This window comes from Ornithodoros turicata, chromosome 2 (assembly GCF_037126465.1).
Source record: "Ornithodoros turicata isolate Travis chromosome 2, ASM3712646v1, whole genome shotgun sequence".
Classification (NCBI taxonomy): domain Eukaryota; kingdom Metazoa; phylum Arthropoda; class Arachnida; order Ixodida; family Argasidae; genus Ornithodoros; species Ornithodoros turicata.
The window spans coordinates 105416737-105432130 of record NC_088202.1 but is presented as its reverse complement, the minus strand read 5'-3'; the positions used below and the strand labels follow the sequence as shown (position 1 = coordinate 105432130).

The 15394-nt window shown below is 48.3% G+C and overlaps 1 protein-coding gene across 3 annotated transcripts in view; it reads left to right on the top strand.

Moving 5' to 3' along the window:
• Positions 1-15394, top strand: part of LOC135383929 (uncharacterized) — a 242917-nt gene that overhangs the window by 221774 nt on the left and 5749 nt on the right. For all 3 annotated transcript variants that reach the window (XM_064613212.1, XM_064613214.1, XM_064613213.1), the window contains exons 3-5: positions 4182-4712; positions 7088-7132; positions 8106-8172. In XM_064613212.1, the coding sequence (XP_064469282.1) occupies positions 4182-4712; positions 7088-7132; positions 8106-8172 (643 nt within the window). The remainder of the gene's footprint in view (positions 1-4181; positions 4713-7087; positions 7133-8105; positions 8173-15394) is intronic.

The following is a 15394-nucleotide window of genomic DNA, read 5'->3' as shown; positions in this document are numbered from 1 at the left end:
CCATCCATTGCCCTGTAATATTAGGCGTTACGGAGCCCTCAGCTGGACGTGCCGGGTCAGTTCCGACTAGAGCCCTGCACGGGCCGACTTTTCCGGGCCCGACCCGGCCCGGGCGCATCGAAAAATGGCCCGACCCGACCCGGGCCCGGACCTTCATATTTTTATGCGGCCCGACCCGGCCCTACCCAGTGACTAGAGCCCGGCCCAGCCCGGGATCTAAGTAAATAGAGCCCGGCCCGGCCCGGCCCCGTGATCCGGCGAGTAGATCCCGGCATAGTATTTCAAATATGCACAGGAATGACGCAAGCGCATGATGATATGAACTAATGCATCTCCATTGTGTGGAATTAGCTGCGTGGCCCGGCCGGGCCTGACTCTCGGAAACATATTTGTCGGCCCGGGCCGCGGTGGTGGCGTATCTTAACGGTCCGGGCGCGGCCCGGCCCGCGGTGCTAGCGTATTTTGTCGGCCCGGGCTCGGCCCGGCCCGGAGCACACCGCCAATAACAAGCCCGGCTCGGCCCGCGTGTGATTCAGTTTGTTGCAGCAAAAACAGGTTTTTCCATATGCCGGACATTTGCGCGGCTGGTGTGATTGCCCACATCTTGAACATTTTTTCCGGTCGTCCTCGAGGAGGAGGAGGAGGGAGGAGTGTCGTTGGGAGGAACCCGAGAGGTCTGCCTGCCTGATTAGGCGGCATGTTTCTCGGGAAGGGAAAGGTGGTGGAGAGGAGGAGAGGAAAGGGTGAAGTGGAAGACCGAGCGGAATCCGCTCGGGGGGAGGATAGCTGCGTCCATGGGCCGACTTCAGGGGAACTGTGCCGGCATACGCCTATTACACATCTGAGGGAAACCCAGGAAAAACCCCAGACGGCACAGCCGGCCCGCGGATTCGAACCGCGGACCTCCCAGTCTCCAAGCGCACGCGTTACCGCTGCGCCACCGGAGCTGGTCCGGTCGTCCTCCTGCTTTCCTTCACGAGCATTTTGTTGACGCTGATGGTACTCCATTTTGCATGTTGCTACGACTCTTGGTCTCGTTGGTAGCTCCGTTGGTATTGTTTCTCTTCTCTCGCGACACGTTTACGGTTCCAGTCTCTTTCATAGCGTCTGAGTGGGCTTTTGACAATTCTACTGCTTCCCCCAGCTCAATAACAGATCTTAATGTTATGTTAGCTTCACGGGGCAAACGTCCGCGGAGAACGGCATCTCGGATCCCTATTGTGAGACGATCATTCACCATTCGTGTACGAGTCGCCAAATTCGCACTCCTCTGCCTCCAACTTTACCTCTCCTACAAACTGATCAAACGACTGACCTTGCCGTTGTCGTAGATTGTTAAAGACGAAGGTTACATGCGTCACATTCTTGTACGGTTTGAAGTGGTTGTCGAACGCCGTAAACACCTGTTCTAGGCTTCGGAAACTCCCTGCTTGCGTTGCTGTGAAGGTTACCCAAAGAACACACTGTCATCCCAGGGATATCTTAGAGCATCATGCATGGACAGAGGTGACATCCCGAGGAAGGTCAAATCTGATCTGATCCTCAAATCGTCCTCATCGTGTGAATGTGGCACTATATGGTACACTCAGAGTGTCTTCAGACCTTCATTAAGGACAATTTTAGGACAGTGTGATGACACATCAGGGACGAAATCGAGTTTCGCTTTGTTGTACCTAATTTGTTTCTTCCACATCCTCCAAACAGGATAAATGGTAGGAAAGCACACAAAGTTCTGATAACTTCTGTTTTACTAATTCCATTCATCTTGGTAAGTCCAGCGGTTCGTTTCTCGTACTTTCCATAATGGACAATGAGCGCGGCGAGGGACGGTCTCGTACAGCCGGGGCGATTCCAAAACTTAGCCGAAACTATCTTCACGAGTGCTGTAGACGTACAACCGTCAAAGTTTCATTGCGATTAACCAAGTCGTTTTCAAGGAATTTGTCGAAACGTGCCGTCATAGCAGACGACGAAACCTGCGCTCCACTCTCATGCAACGTCACACATGACGTCGGCCTGTGGGTACGTCGCCGTTCCCATGGCGATTGGAACTTGTAGAAGGACCTTTGCTCTGGAAATGGGGACACTCAGACATATATCTCCGCGAGCGGATATGTAGCCGTCCATTGACTGTACAATCGGGTACGTGGAAGCTAAGTCACGTGTTTCCTTTCTGCGAGTATTTAATGCGGTATTTAAATAAACACGCACTCCTTCTTCATGTACATTGTCAGCGACACTTCATTTCGAAATATGATCAGTGTAACGATGAAAGATGAAGGCAAATTGAGGCTTGTATGTATTTGTCCCTTCTATGTTGTTCCAGCCTCAGAACATCAGTTCTCTCATGATCAGTGTGCAACGGGGAGTGTAATGGAAGCGCGCGTAATATATTTTTGGGCGGAGCTGTAATGCGACCGCGCGCGCCGACGGCCGGCAACTTCAGATTTGTGATGGGGTTGTTCTGCGACTTTGAACTTGTCTCTGAGGACTAAAACAGTTGTTCTAAACCACCATGTGGGCCACTTCTTAGAATGTGCGGTTTTCGCCTGAGAACTGAAAGAAAATATACGAGGTTGCCGCGCTCCCCAGTCACTTCTGAAAGTCGTCTGCTCACGCAGGTGCACTAGCGCGCGCAAAAGCAGACGATTTCTGTATCCCATCACGGACTTTCCCGCAGGGCGGCGTAGCCTTTCTTATTGTTGCCAACACAGCTCGCGGCATGCTCTGCAATCTTTATCAATTTAATTCGGTTATTTAATAAGCGTGACGTGCTTTGTCGTGTAAATTTGCAGTATTCCACTTTCAACAAAGGGCAACCGAATGGTACACTTTAGGAGAAGGGCAGGAGGACCGTCCCTTTAAAAGAATATAGAGTGAAATATAAAAGATGCAGAAAAAGATATTGCCAGGAGCACTAAGTCCAAGAAACCCAGGGTCCCTTCCGAAGAGCAAACAAATTCTATTTATTGTTTGCTACGCGGCCCTCCGTAAATTCTGGAGTCCTTCTCGCTTCCGACACAAAACGAAGGGTGAGCTGTCCAAGTTTCCTTCGATTAAGCAAACAAACAATACTCAAAGCGAGGAATTGCTTGAACTATTAACTCTGCATCAATGCAAAGTCTATGCTTCTTACTGCTTTTCGTTTAGACTGTCGGGTAGGACCTTTGAAAGTCAAAAGCAGTGCGACAGAATCGCGCGTTTTTGCCTTTCCACGAAAAATGCTCGATGTATCATGGGGTAACTTCGCCAATAATGCATGCGGTTACCGTGATACAGGGAGCATCCCAGTGAAGACTACTGAGCTCGCACATTTTCTGTGGTGGGTAGCTCATCTTGGACTACCCAAAATCCCAGAGCAAGAGGGTGAGCACACCCCTCCCTCTCCTGTGCCACCATCATCTCTCCTATCCCTCTTTCACCCTCCCCTCTTTTCCCTCCCCTGGGTGCACCGAGCCGCCACTTAGGAGCAGGCTGACCGCACTTTCCCCCTATATCACGCCCCCGCTCGATGTATCATAAAGAGTTATGTTTTTTGTTGTTGTTTTTTTAGGCAGAGAATTTTAAGCAGGACCGCCCTTTACTTCAAACATATGTCAGTCAGGCCCTAGGATCTGCCCAAAAAACAAAACAAATCTGTTTGGGGAGTCTGAGCAGGTAAACTAAACAAAGTAATATTTCTCGTCCCTCTACTACCCATAGGGACGGGCACAGGACGTACCTGAATGACTCTTCACGGACAGTCAGCGTGTATCATCCTCAGGACGTTCTGGGGATAGGTCCGTGTGCTGGTGGGAGGTCTACATTGCATCCTTTTACGATGCATCAGAGGACTCCCAAAACGGACGCTCCCGAAACGCTTGGGAGGATCAGGGTTGTGCATCCGTAAGCAGTTTCGAAAAACAAACGACGCTTGTCTGCAACAGGAACAGACAAAATGCTGTGGTATATGGTAGAAGAAAAACCCCGGGACACAGGAACACGAAACACAAGACAACAAGTTCTCGAGCACTGCAAAAGTTTATTCTGATCCAAGACCTTTTACTGATTTTGACCTTTTGATGACTTTCATATGATTCCATCATATATAACCAGCTACCCTGCGTCTTATGTCTTCTTCATGTGCTGTGGTATAAGTCTTTTGCAGTTATTGGAACCCTGTTTCTTTTCTTTTTGCCCAGATATCCAACATTCCTGCCGCAAACTGGCGAGGCTACCCACAGCTTTTCACGCAGAAAACGTCCTCTCTTCTGAGTGAAGCTCTCCAGATGTTGCACCGCGCGAAAGACATCAAGGAACGCAGGTGGTTGGAAGCCTACATCCAACGGCTGGCCGCATTAGCAGACGAGCTAGAACAGAGCACGACGTTCGTCAAGACTCCAACAGCATCTTCTTCAGCACATACTTCCCAGCAGACCGTACCTACGACAGGACAGATCAGTCCGCCTCCCTCTGGGAGCAGGGAGAGGAGACGCTCGACAACAACCACAGAAAGTTCGGTGAACCAGAGGTACTTTGGCATCGGTAAGCCGAGAGCTGTAACGCTTCCCAGCTTCCCGAGACAAAACCTGTTGCAACGGGACCTCAGACGCGAGTCACAACGAAGAGAAGCGACGGTTACCACGGAATCACACAGCTTTGATCCAAGTGGCGTGGCTGTTCCTCTTGGACCTACTGCTCCCTTAGATGCGGGCAATGAAGATAAGGATGGGGTAAGATGATGCAGTTCTTATAGTAAGGTTGTAAGAAGGCTTCCACTATAGTTTTGCTCATGGTGAGCCTAACAAAACCACTGCATCTCTAAAAGTTCTGTAGAAGTTCCATGTTGCATTCAAACGATTGCTTCTATAAGCCCTCTTATGCGGAGTTCTGAGATTTGAACCTCTTCTGATCTGAACACTTTCCAAATGTAATAATTTTTAATGTGTGACAGTGGACTTGCAGTGTACCACGCGAACATCAGAGATTAACCGCAGCTTATAGAAGTAAGACGTCGTTTGCTACAGAATGACACTCAGTCTCGTTCTCTCTAGGTTCGGGGTCTGCCCCGAACTTCAATCGCCGTCCGTCTTCAATGGCTACTCACAAAATGGACTTGCGTCGACAGGCTCATTTCGCCGTGTTAACCAGTACAATGCTAGTGTTCGGTGCTCGGACAAAGAGCCGATTGTTGTTTGCAAACACCTGTTGCAGTTTTGATATCGAATGTGTTTTATTCTAGATGGGCAGGGTGACCGCCAAAAATCGCGAGTCAAAAACCGCGACAGACAAAATCGCGAGTCAACAACCGCGATTTTCAAAAACCGCGATTAGCAAAAACTGCGACAGGTAAAAACCGCGAGGGTCAAAAACAGCGGCAAGCAAAAAGGCGACGTCCAAAGATATCGACAGGCAAAACCGCGATAGGCAGAAACCGCGATGGCCAAAACCCGCGAGCAAACCTGCATAGAATTGAAGAGGATACTTTTTGAGCACGCCGGTGCTGACTGGCAGTGTTTCAGACATTTGACAAGACTTGAAATACGTTGGTCTCCGCCGGACGCCGAAATTACTCGTACAAATACGGACATGGAAGAGCTAGAGAATGGCATACACTCATTCCCTACCCGCGTCAGCTATCACGTTCACTCTGCCGGAAATATAACCAATTACTGAGTAATCGATTACTCGAAAAATTACTAAAAAATGTAATTGATTACAAGTAACGCGTTACGCACAAGTGTGAAGTATACAGATTGAGCACATCGAAAGCTGCAGTTTAAAGTAGCACAGAAGTCATTTTTAATACCCTGCTTTCTTCCTATAAAACTATTAATTAGGCCAGTAAGATGAGCCATGAGAAGTAATTCACGCCACAGTATCATAATTATCGCAGAAATTGAATTTAAAGTACGCCACAAAAAGGGACCGGTGTGCGCAACTGTGGTGGAGAGCAGTACCAGCCTGTGATTTGCCTGTGACGTCGCGCTGACGCCTAAGCTGTCGTCTGCTACTCGGCTGTCCGGGGCTCTGAAAAAGCCTTTCTCCTGGCTCGGTCAGGATTCGGCCTCCCCATCTATTCTATCCCCAATTCTCCTGGGAAACTGGCTTACGGCGGCAAAGGGACAGGGCGCTGACCCCCACTGACCAGCGAACAAGAACGCGTGGACCCTGTAACGTCATGTTTATGTGAGTTTTTCTTTTTCTTTTTTTCTGGGAAACAAAAACTGTATACATCAAAACCTTTCGTGCTGCCAGGCAAATTGACACACACACTTTCATCAAATGTCTGAATCTGAAATTTTTAGGATGGCCCACTGTACTCCTTTAAGGCTTTTATTCCCGGAATGGAAGTTAGCCTACTTTTCATATCCTCATGGCCTCCTTTCATCCTCCCTTCTAAAGGAGAGTGAGTAAGGTTTTTAGCTGTCGCGTTTGTAGTCGCGGTCTTCGGCTGTCGCGTTTTTTGCCTGCCGCTGTTTTCCCCTACTCGCGGTTTTTGGTGTCGCGATATTTGTGTGTCGCTAATGCTTCCTATCGCGATTTTTGTCTATCGCGAGTTTTGGATCTCGCGGTTTTTGACTCGCGGTTTTTGCTGTCGCGGTTTTTGACTCGCGATTTTGACCCAGAACCGATGGGCAGATCTCTAATGCGGGAACATGTAAGATAGTACAAATTACCTGATAATAATATTCTTTCTCTCCACTAATTCTTTCTCCAGATTGAGCCCCTTATGTACCCACGCACAAGAAACATGACTTGAGTGTCTAGCAAAATAGCTCATGCGAGCAACGTATATGATACACCACTGCCACGGCTATTCCTGCACACCTCTTTTGTCCCGTGCATTTCGCAACCATACACTCGACGCTGTAATTTCTTCAAAGACCCACGCAATGAAGAGCGCCTGAAAAGTCCCTTCCGGCCTCTTTCGTCTCTCTGTCAACGCCCTCTAAGGGACCCATGAGCTATGTGGACATTAAATCCCCATTAGCAATTGAGAAATCCTAATGGCACAGAGCAATGTCGTGTCTACAGAGCACACTTTCTGCAGGAGCCCTGAAAGCGACATTTGCTCTAAACGTGCCTCCATTTTCTCTCCCCGCAGGCTCCTTCAGCTGCTCAGAAACTTATTCAGCAAATCTTGCAACGGGTAAGAATAACTTTGCGTATTTATTCCCACTTTCGACAACTTGAAAACCTTTTGCTCTTTCGCTAGTCCCTATTCACCGCTGTCTCTGGACGGTGCACGGCTATTCAAAGTGCTCTTTGTCACCGCTGCTCCATTTGAGAACCTCTCCCTCTTTCTCTCAATCTATCTCTCATGTCACGAATGTGGATCTCAAGGAGACTGAAGTAGCAATGTGGAGCAGGGCATCTGGTTTGTCGATACTGGCCTCCTCGTAGTTAATTGCAGTTACCTATCCGTATTGTTCTATTTTTTTATGATAATACAAAAGTTCGCTGCCAGGCAACATGGAGCGTCAAGCGTTTCTATGTTACGGTTGATAACTGTAACTTGCATCATATACGCCTATTGTGTTTGAAAACGGCCAGAGCCGTTCGTCGATGTTTTCTATTTCATTTAGTTTATTTTGTGCATACAGATCCGAAAAATTCCCATAAAAGTCAGCAAAAGATACGTCTACTTCGTATGACAGCGACGGGCATCCGCTCAAAAAGTGTCCTAGCTATCATGCAGTAACGTTAGGACTAGCGACGACACGGCCCGAATGAATTCGTTGTAATGGCATGTCGACAACCCAGATTCGAAACCCTCTCTACTTATCAGGGCGGGCATCTTCGCGACGAGGATTTTTGCAGTCCTATAGCATGTTATACTATCCGTTTCTCGTCTGTGCTAGTGACGACCAACATTAGCCAAGTTTTGAAAAGATTAACATGCAGAAGTTGGATGAAGCGTAAGATAATTTCTTGATGGTCAACTATATGTCAACGAACCCATTACTAGAGGCGGCTTGTCTGATCCGCCACTACTTTTAATGCATCAGTGTATGCTGTTTTGTGGGGATTGTAACACATACAAGATTCTAACGGTTATAGCTTGTGCAATTATGTTTTTTTCTCTCTCTCTCTCTCTCTCTCTCTCTCTTTGTTGATTTCAGGCCCGTAAGCTCATTGGCCTTGGTGTAACGGACGGCGAAATATTCAGGGCTCTCCAGAAACACAAAAGTAAGCATTTACGAATTACATTTTTCATGCTTCGTTGGTCGGATTTGATTCGTCCTTTACACAAATTCTACAAAGATCACGACAAAGTAGCAGTAAATTCAGATACCACGTGACTCCTTTGCAGGTAAGCAGATTAGAATGACAATGGTTTATGAAGCTTGTTCCTTCTATTTGGCATCAGCATGCGATTTCTGGATAAAAGGAGGCAAAACCATTCATAGCCTGTCCGTTCTTGGTAATGCAATGCGGCTAACGAGCTTTCCGGTTGAGTGCTTTAAAGATTTGTATACCCTTGTAAATGTCGTATATGTAAAAGGTAAAATGTATATTGTAAAAGGTGTATATGTAAAGTGTATACCCTTGACTCTGAAGGGGTAAAAATGAAAGTTAACGCATTACTCCGTTGTGCAATTAGTGCTTGAACATTTTGACCTATGGGTAATACCGTGCACGAGTAGTACCTGCAGTATCTGAAATATGACACTGTGGCGTGGCAGAGGGAAACTCCCGCATGGCTTTTACTGAACTGAACTGAACTGAATTCCGCCGCGTGCACTCTTCGGCGGCGTCCTACAGCGCAATGGAAATAACCCATGTGAGTGTTTTCTTTCTCACACAATCAACACGTGATGACCACGTTAAACTGTCACCTACCTAGGAATTTGACGGAACAAGCCCTTCGATACTTTGTGTAAATAATTATCATACTACTACTAATACTATCATACTAGTACTAATAATAATTCGTCGCAGTTGACAGCTTTCAATTTTCTGTCGGTGACGAAGCATCGTAGAACAAGATCTGTTCAAACTAGGTTTCAGTTTGCCACAAGCCAAGCGAGAAGTTTTCCAGATGCCTTTTTTTAATGATCAGTGTCCGTCGTAACGGTAAATAATTAATATCCGTAACACTAAAATTTGCTTACCCAAAATGGGATGGTGAGTTCCAACAATTACTTTCGTTAAATCTGCAAGAATGGTTAGTGTCATATCCTCGTGTTGGTCCCTCTTTTTTACCACCTATGAGAGGTCCACAGTAGCAGTTCTCATGATGGTGGTTCTTGTATCTTGCACTGTCAAAGCAGTCTAGATGCAGCAAGCCAGCTTAATGTCTACTCTCATTCTGTCGTCACGTCGACACACATAGAGTTGCGATAACGTCTGCTTTAGCCAACCGCTGGAGACACTCTGTTCACTTGTCCTCTCCGTTCGTTTATCCCACTCTACATCGGCCACCGCAGCAGAATTGTATGCAATTCTCAGTGCCGTTCGGTATGCCTCTACTGTACCAGCTATTGACCCTGGGCTATCCTCGCTGATTCTGAAAGTGGCTGAACCGCACTTCGAACAGCGAAAGGAACCGGCAGCATTTTACTTGTGGTACTTACCGCTTAGACCAACGCTCTCGACAAAAGGCACGGCATCCGGCTACAGTGGATACCGGGACACGCAAGTATTTGCAGCAACGAGGTAGCCGACCGTCTGGCACTGGACGCTCACCAGCGCGCACCCGCACAGAAAACCTACTTCGCCTGTTCCTATGTGAAACATGTGCTACGTCTTCTGCGAACCCAACTGATAACATGCGATTGCTTGAACGTGAGGGAACCGACGTCACTACTCCATGGAATAGGGCCTAACTTCACATATCAAATACCACAAGGACACCCAGACAACTGGAGCAGTGGCGTCGCTAGGGTACGCGTCACCCGGTGCGGGAGCTCTTTGTGTCACCCCCCTGCCCCCATTAACAGATACCAGGATTTCTCTACCAGGCGATTCACGATAAATAAACATATTACACCACACGCAGAAAAAAAAATGTGCCTCGCAGAAGGTTCCTCATGTTGTTTTTGGCGTCATCGTGCCACAGAGAACGGAAGGAAGCGGCAGTATTGGTGCGGACCGCACCCCCCGCACCCCCCTTGTGACGCCACTGAACTGGAGTTCCACTGATTTCGGCTGAATGTTCCTTTCGGCCACGCGTCCCTACACCGTATCGAGGATATGTGTGCACTCAATGCAGAGTTCCCGAGAACACCGAGCACTTATACTACTCAGCTGCGAGCGATTCGCAGCAGGTCGTGATGTGCTACGGAATGCATTAGACAAGCACGGCAACGACGCTCTAGACACCAAGGACGTACTCGGGGACTTATCAGCCGTGTATCGGCAAATTCTGTTTCGCTTTCCGATTTCCTTAATTAGGACTCTCGTGGAATAGACCTCGTTTCAGAAATCTGGTAGTGACGCCTTGCCACCCTAGGCGTGCTGGAGTAGCCAGCCGAATGTGCACTTGGGTCAACCTCTCTATATTTTTCGTTTTGAAGCCAACCAAACAACCTGCCTTCACTTTCCAGTACCAATCATGGCTAGCAGCTCGTGGTCAACAACACAATTTTGCTTTAAACTAAGTCTTCGATGCCAGCGAGTCTCCGTAACAAAATACTTAAGCGCCATTTCATAATCTGTAGTTGCTGTACCTCTACGACACAGATAACATCACTTTCCTGTAAGTTGCAACGTGATCAATAATGAGAGAAGGGTTATATTTTTGTCGTGTCTATCACAAGTTGGTACTAACACCGTAATGCATAAGCAATTCCACGTAGGGCTTTGTTTTAGACACTAGGTGTGCTAAAGGACAGTATTAAAGTAACTAATGTAACTGACAAACATTGTAACGTAGGCATCACGTAAAACAGAGGAAAAGGAATAATATATAATAATATGCCATCTAAAGAATGCCATGCAAGCTGGCCTAAATTCTGAGCTCCTGGGCCGAATGCTGTTTGTTTACACAGCTCAGGACTCTCAACGGTCTGCAAATTCTTGGTGCGGCGCGCCGCGTCAGCAGACGACGTAAAGACCGTTATGGTGTAGCATACAGGGTAGGCAGAGAGCATGACTCGCTTAATTTAGGTGGTGCCTGTTACATTCAGGAAAGGCGCCGATTAGAGCCCGCGTCCAAGCTACAGTCAGGATAATTAGCAGCACAAACGAGGAAACGTAGCTCCGATGAAGGTACGCCGAACAAGTGCTCGAGCACGCGAGCACCGTCTTTTTTCATTCATGATAACACAGGTTTACAAAACAGTGGCGCTAAATTCCAATATGTGACACTCCTCCCCCCTTTAGCACAAAGTAGTCAAAAATTTTCCCCACATTACACAACCAAATTCATACATCGGTGGTTAAGTTTTCCCAAAGTTCTCCAAAACAATCACAGTTCACTGGCCATATCTGTCTACAGGCCTCTTAAGTCGGGTTGACCGGCGAAGCGGCTGGGCTGTCGGTACTGCTGGTGCGGTCACAACCGCAGGAGGTGCTGTTGGCAATGGGGCTGTCGATGCCGCAAACGCGTCCTGTGCGGGTGCTGCCGGTGAGACAACCTGCGGAGCTCCGTGCACGCCGTCGGTCTGTTGGGGTCCCTGAGTGGTGGCTTCAGCAGGAACTCCTGACGATGTTGAGACGTCTGGTTGAGTCCTTGGCCGAATATGATCCCTATGCCTGTGCCACAGGGCCCCGTCCTGGGTTTAAACCTGCATTGAAGAAGCGCTTCTGGGCTCAACCACCGAGGCAGGAACCCAAGTTGGACGTCTCTGAAGTTACGGGCAAACACGCTGTCCGGTAACTTGCGTAACGTTAGCTTGCCTCTGTCGTGATGCACCTTCTGCTTCAACTGACGAAGAAGAACGTTACTTCGCAACGAAGGTCGGAGGACGTCCAGCGACGTCTTCAGTTTGCGTCCAAAAAGCAGTTCCGCAGGTGTACGACCAGTCACATCGTGCGGTGTGTTCCTGTAGGCAAACAACGTTCTGGCCAGTTGAGTTTTAAAATCGCCGACGGTAGTTTTTTTCAATTTACTCTTCACCACCTGTACAACACGTTCTGCTGCCCCGTTGGAAGCCGGGTGATAGGGTGGTATCAGGACACGACGGATACCATTCCGCTTCAAGAAAATACGAAATTCCTCACTTGGGAAAGCAGACCCATTGTCCGACATAACGATGTCTGGAAGTCCGTGTGTTGCAAAAGCGGCTCTAAGGCAGTCGATGGCTGCTGCCGCCGAAGGTGTGGTCACCGGAAAAACTTCGATCCACTTCGTTAAGGCATCAACCAAAACCAGGAAATAGCGGCCTTTGAAAGGTCCGCCAAAACCTACGTGCAACCTCGGCAAAGGCTTCTCGGGAAACGGCCACGGGTTCATTTCCACTTGTTGGGTGGAACGTTGCTGTTCCTGGCATAAGCTGCAGTTCCGTACCTTGTTTGCGATGTCCCCGTCGATAGTTTTCCACCCTACATGGCTCCTCGCCACAGACTTCATTTTTGCGATTCCAGGATGACTCTCATGTAGAATCTTGAGCACCGCTTCTCGTAGAGATTTCGGAATGACGAGTCGGTTGCCCCAAAGGACACAGTCTTCCTGGACGCTGAGCTCGTTTTGGCGTGCTACGAACGGTTCCCATTCAGGATCAGTCGGAAGTGGCGATCCTGTCCATATTGCTTCGAGAACCCTGGACAAGACTGGATCGTTCCTAGTTGCTCTTGCGACAGCCGCCGGAGACAAAGTCGATGGATACACATCAGCTAGCATGAAGACATCTCCAGGCCTTTCCACTGCAATATTCGACGTAGGAAGTGGTAAACGGCCTAGGGCATCCGCATGCCCGATGCTCTTCCCTGCCCGGTAGACAAGGTGGTAGCGGTAAGAAGACAACAAAACAGCCCAGCGGACGAGCCTTGGTGATGCATGAACGGGAACTGGCTTATGAGATCCCAGTAACCCAAGGAGTGGCTTATGGTAAGTTACAGCTTCAAAGTTCCGTCCCCAGAGGTACTGGTAAAACTTAGTTACTCCAAAAACTAGTGCTAAAGCCTCCTTGTCCAATTGGCTGTAGTTCCTTTCAGCTGATGACAAAGTTCGCGATGCAAACGCGATTGGTCTCTCACCGGTTTCGTCACTATGAGCCACGACCGCCCCCACACCGTAGGGTGAAGCATCGCAAGACAGTACTACTGGCTTTGCAGCGTCGTAGTGTACCAAAACTTCAGCAGATATCAGCAGTTTCTTGCTTTCTTGAAACGCCTTTTCTTGCAAGTCAGTCCAACGCCATCTAACTGTTGGACTCAACAAAGAGTTCAGAGGCTCCAAAACAGTTGACAAGTTGGGAATGAACTTCCTGTAAAAATTCAGGAGTCCCAGATAACTCTGCAGCTCTTTTACATTGTCCGGTCTTGGGGCCTTTGTAACTGCTTCGACGTTTCGCAAGCTAGGCCGAAGACCTTCAGCGCTAATCACGTGTCCTAAATACTCCACCTTTGACTGCGTAAATTTGCATTTTTCTAGACGCAGGCGTAGCCCCGCCTTTTGCAAACGTTGCAGAACAAGGGTTAGATTCTTCAAATGATCTTGATGGTCGGTGCCCGTCACCAGAATGTCATCAAGATACACTACGACATGCTTTAAATCTCGGAGTAGGTTTTCCATTTCACGCTGGAATATCGCTGGTGCAGACGACAGTCCAAATGGAAGTCTCGTGTACCGAAATAGCCCTTTCTGGGTACTAATGGTGACATACTTCCGTGACTCAGTGTCAAGTTCGATTTGCTGATAGGCATCCTTGAGGTCAAGTTTAGTAAACTTGCTGCCTCCAGTCATTTTCGCAAAAAGTTCTTCAACGCGTGGTATGGGATACTTCTCCACATGGATATCAGGATTAATCGTTACCTTAAAATCCCCGCAGATACGGATTTGTCCGTTGTTCTTCACCACCGGAACAACTGGCGTAGCCCATTCCGCGGACCGCACAGGTTCCAGGATCCCTTCACGCACCAGCCGTTGAAGTTCCTCCGCGACACGGTCTTGTAAGGCAAATGGTACAAGCCTTGGCTTGAAAAACATCGGCCTCGCTCCAGCTTGTACAGTAATGCTTGCAGACGCTCCTTTGAACGTCCCTAATTCCCCTGAAAAGACGTCAGGAAAATTCTTTACAACGTCGTCCGCGCTTGCCTGTGCAGTGATTGCTTGCACTTTGAAAGGCTTTATCTCAAGTCCTGCCATCCAGTTGCGACCGAGAAGCGTTGGGGTATCCTCTCTCATGACGAAGGGGGGCAGGTTACACTCTTTGCTCTAGTACTTTACGTCAACATGAACCTCGCCCAAGACTGAAGAGAGCTGTCCAGAGTAACTTCTCAGAAGAACTGGTGATGGCCCATAGGGAAGCTCTGGAAACATCTTGTTAAACCTAGTGACGCTGATGACAGACACACTTGCCCCAGTGTCCAATTCCATTCTCAGCGGCTTGCCTTCGACAAGCAAATCAGCGACAAACGGGTTGGTCGAGCTCGAGGAGCGCGTGCACCACATGTCGTAAACATACTAAGCCCTAAGCGCATTCTTTTCACTTGCACTGGACTGCACTACCATGGACTACATGCAAGACGGGTTTTCGAGAGCTGCACTTTCCAGCTGAAAGGAACTTTACTAATAATGTCTTTCTTTTCAACACGAAAGTGCAGCACGCAAATAACCCAGTTCAGATCTGGTGCAGGTGGTGCAAGCGAAAAGAATGCACCTACTGCTCTTCGTCTTCAGACTCCGAGTTTGTTTACTTGTTTAGTTTTCCTCCTGTGGCCCTTAGCCTTTTGGTCAGAGGAATTACCCGAGGCTTTCTTCGAAAGACAGACACTGCCGTACAGAGGCTGCTGTACGGGCTTCCAAATTCGCTCGTCGCCAATAATGTTACCTTCAGGAAAGGCGCCGATTAGAGCCCGCATCCAAGCTACAGTCAGGATAATTAGCAGCACAAACGAGGAAACGTAGCTCCGATGAAGGTACGCCGAACAAGTGCTCGAGCACGCGAGCACCGTCTGCTTTTATTCATGATAACACAGGTTTACAAAACAGTGGCGCTAAATTCCAATATGTGACAGTGCCGTCGCTGGACGAGATGTTTTCCGCGATTTGCCGCGTTTCGATACTGCCCTCCAGAAGATGGACAATGTGGCGAAAAAGAAAATAGGTTACAGATCTCCCGTAATCGAAATTGTTTTCAAGACGTATCGGGAGTTCAAAAACTCACACGCAGTATAACTGTTTCGTAATTTCCTCTTGATCTACAGTGCATTGGCGATCCATTGGGACGCACTAGACTCAGAGCAGCACCAACAGAGACGCAGCTACGAAGAGATCAAGTGATTTTGTCGTATCGTTTACTGT